Here is a 2,244-nt window from a genome sequence, read left to right as displayed (position 1 = left end):
ATATATGCATATATATACATAAATGCATGAATATTATATATAATATATATATATATATATATTAATATATATATATATATATATATGCATGCATTCAGGCATGCATACATACCTATATGCATGCATGCATGCATGCATATTATACATATACGCATGCACGCACATATGTATGTATGCATGCATGCACATGATAAAAGGAAAGAAAGCTGCAGATATAACTTGATAGTTATTTAGAAATAAAAGAAGAAAAAGCATTTGTGTTGTGCTTGCATGCAGCGAGTGTACCGACCTCTTCAGCCTTATCGCGAGGAAAATAAGCAGAGAAGTACTGCCTATACACCGCAGCATCTGTTGGATTGCTGCAGACGAATACAACAGCATCAATATCATCAATCATCTTTTCTATCCATCTACGAAGGCTGCGTAGCAGCGTGTGAAGCACAGCATAATCTCCGCCTAAAGCTGCAACAGCATCAGGATCAGGCTCAGCTGCTGCTGCTGCTGCTGCTGCTGCTGCTGCTGTTGCATGTCTTCTGCTCTCTCGTCGCTGCAGCAGCGACAACTTAGGAGGCAGAGAAGGTATTGCTACAGTACGCAAGCGTGCTTCCTTCATCTCCATCAGCAATTCTCTAATACTGCCGTTCAGCGCGTTGTGCGTTGCTGTTACATATCGATTAGTAAAGCGCGGAGTCACCTGTAGTAAAAATAAAACAAAGAAATAAAAATAAACATAAGACCTGTACACGTCAACATTAACAAAAAAAGAGTAGATTCAACAAATAAAAAAGAAGGAAAAGGGCTCAGGATGCATGCAACAATATTATTTTATGCTCAGCTACAAGTGGTAATTGTGCAAACAAAGAAAACATGAATTTGAATATACTCTAGAGAAGTCAGTTGCAGTGAGGTCAATAAAGAGAGAAAGGCGGCTTTATTCTTCTGTCTGTACACACTCTCTCTCTCTCTACCTCTCCTTCTGTCTGTCTCTCTCTTTCTCTGACTCTGTCTCTGTCTCTCTCGCTGTCTCTCTCTCCCTCTCTACCTCTCCGTCTGTCTGTCTGTCTGTCTGTCTGTCTGTCTGTCTGTCTGTCTGTCTGTCTGTCTCTCTCTCTCTCTCTCTCTCTCTCTCTCTCTCTCTGTCGTACGTACATACACCGAAAAGAACAGCAAAAGATATTATTTTCATGTTTAGAAGTAAGATGGTCTCACAGTATATGCCAAATGCGTTGAAGGCAAATTAAATGAGCGACAAATTCTTGTTTCTCCTGCCCTGCAGGTATCTTGATAAGAAACCTCTGCGTACAGATCCTCTCCTCCGACTGTACATACACCGCAGCACCGAGGTGGAAAGCGTGCATTTTAAGAGATTTGAGCCTACATTATTGATGATATATTGCAGATATTTATTTTAAAAACAATATTTAATCTATTAAAGCCATTTAAATGCATTTTCCTTCAGCTTACTCGAGAGAAGTCGACGAGAAAATTCATCAGAACCCGTAAAGCCGTCGGTGGTGAAGCACATTATGCAATCTGTTCTTAGAGCGCATATATCTCCTTCAAAGATATAAATACGTTTATTAACATTTAAATCAACAGGAAATGCAATTAAAGGCTTCTCTTCGCTCTTTATGCATGCATGCAGACCGCTAGCCCCTGTAGGAGTGTGCGTTGCTGTTGATGCCTCTGGTGTATACGCAGTTGGGCTCTGTGATCTTCTTTCGCTTCCGTCTTCTAGCTCCAGCTTAGCCTCTTGCCTGCATTGCAATAAATACATGCAGTAGGTGCAAAGATAAACCCTAATAAACCCTAATCTCGCGTTTCTATAAACCCTAGTACATAGTCCCGTCTCAATAAACCCTCAACACCAAACCGTTCGTCTCTAAACCCTAAACCCTAAACCCTACGTCTGTAAACCCTCAAACCTAAACTGTTTGTTTTCAAGCACTAAACTCTAAACCCTACCTCGCTGAATCCTAACCCTGAGACCCAAAAGCTCGATACCCTTGACCCAATATCTCTAAACCCTAAACCCTAAACCCTAAACCCTCACCAGTTGAGCAGCGCCTCTAGATTGACAGCCTTTGTTACGGGTCTCTGCACTCTGCGGTTTTGCTGATAGGTTGGAGAGTAAGAGGCTGAGGGCCCCCCAGGTGTATTCTCTTCATTGAAGTCATCTAAAGATTTGCGTATTTCCTCCGTTACCCACGCAGCAGCATCTTGAATAAGGTCGCCGAGCGACAT

At 41.8% G+C, this 2,244-nt stretch overlaps 1 protein-coding gene across 1 annotated transcript; it reads right to left on the bottom strand.

Annotated features, from left to right (window-relative positions):
* Positions 1–1,429: 1,429 nt before the first annotated feature.
* EAH_00025800 (hypothetical protein) lies at positions 1,430–2,244 on the bottom strand (the record flags this gene model as incomplete). Its single annotated transcript, XM_013396599.1, has 2 exons — positions 1,430–1,757; positions 2,054–2,244. The coding sequence occupies 2 exons, from the start codon at positions 2,242–2,244 to the stop codon at positions 1,430–1,432; spliced, it is 519 nt and encodes a 172-aa protein (XP_013252053.1).

Source organism: Eimeria acervulina, genomic scaffold, assembly GCF_000499425.1.
Source record: "Eimeria acervulina Houghton genomic scaffold, Eah_scaff211, whole genome shotgun sequence".
Taxonomy (NCBI): Eukaryota; Apicomplexa; class Conoidasida; order Eucoccidiorida; family Eimeriidae; genus Eimeria; species Eimeria acervulina.
Note: the sequence above shows the minus strand (reverse complement) of the source record. Positions and strands in the feature narration are given on the sequence as shown.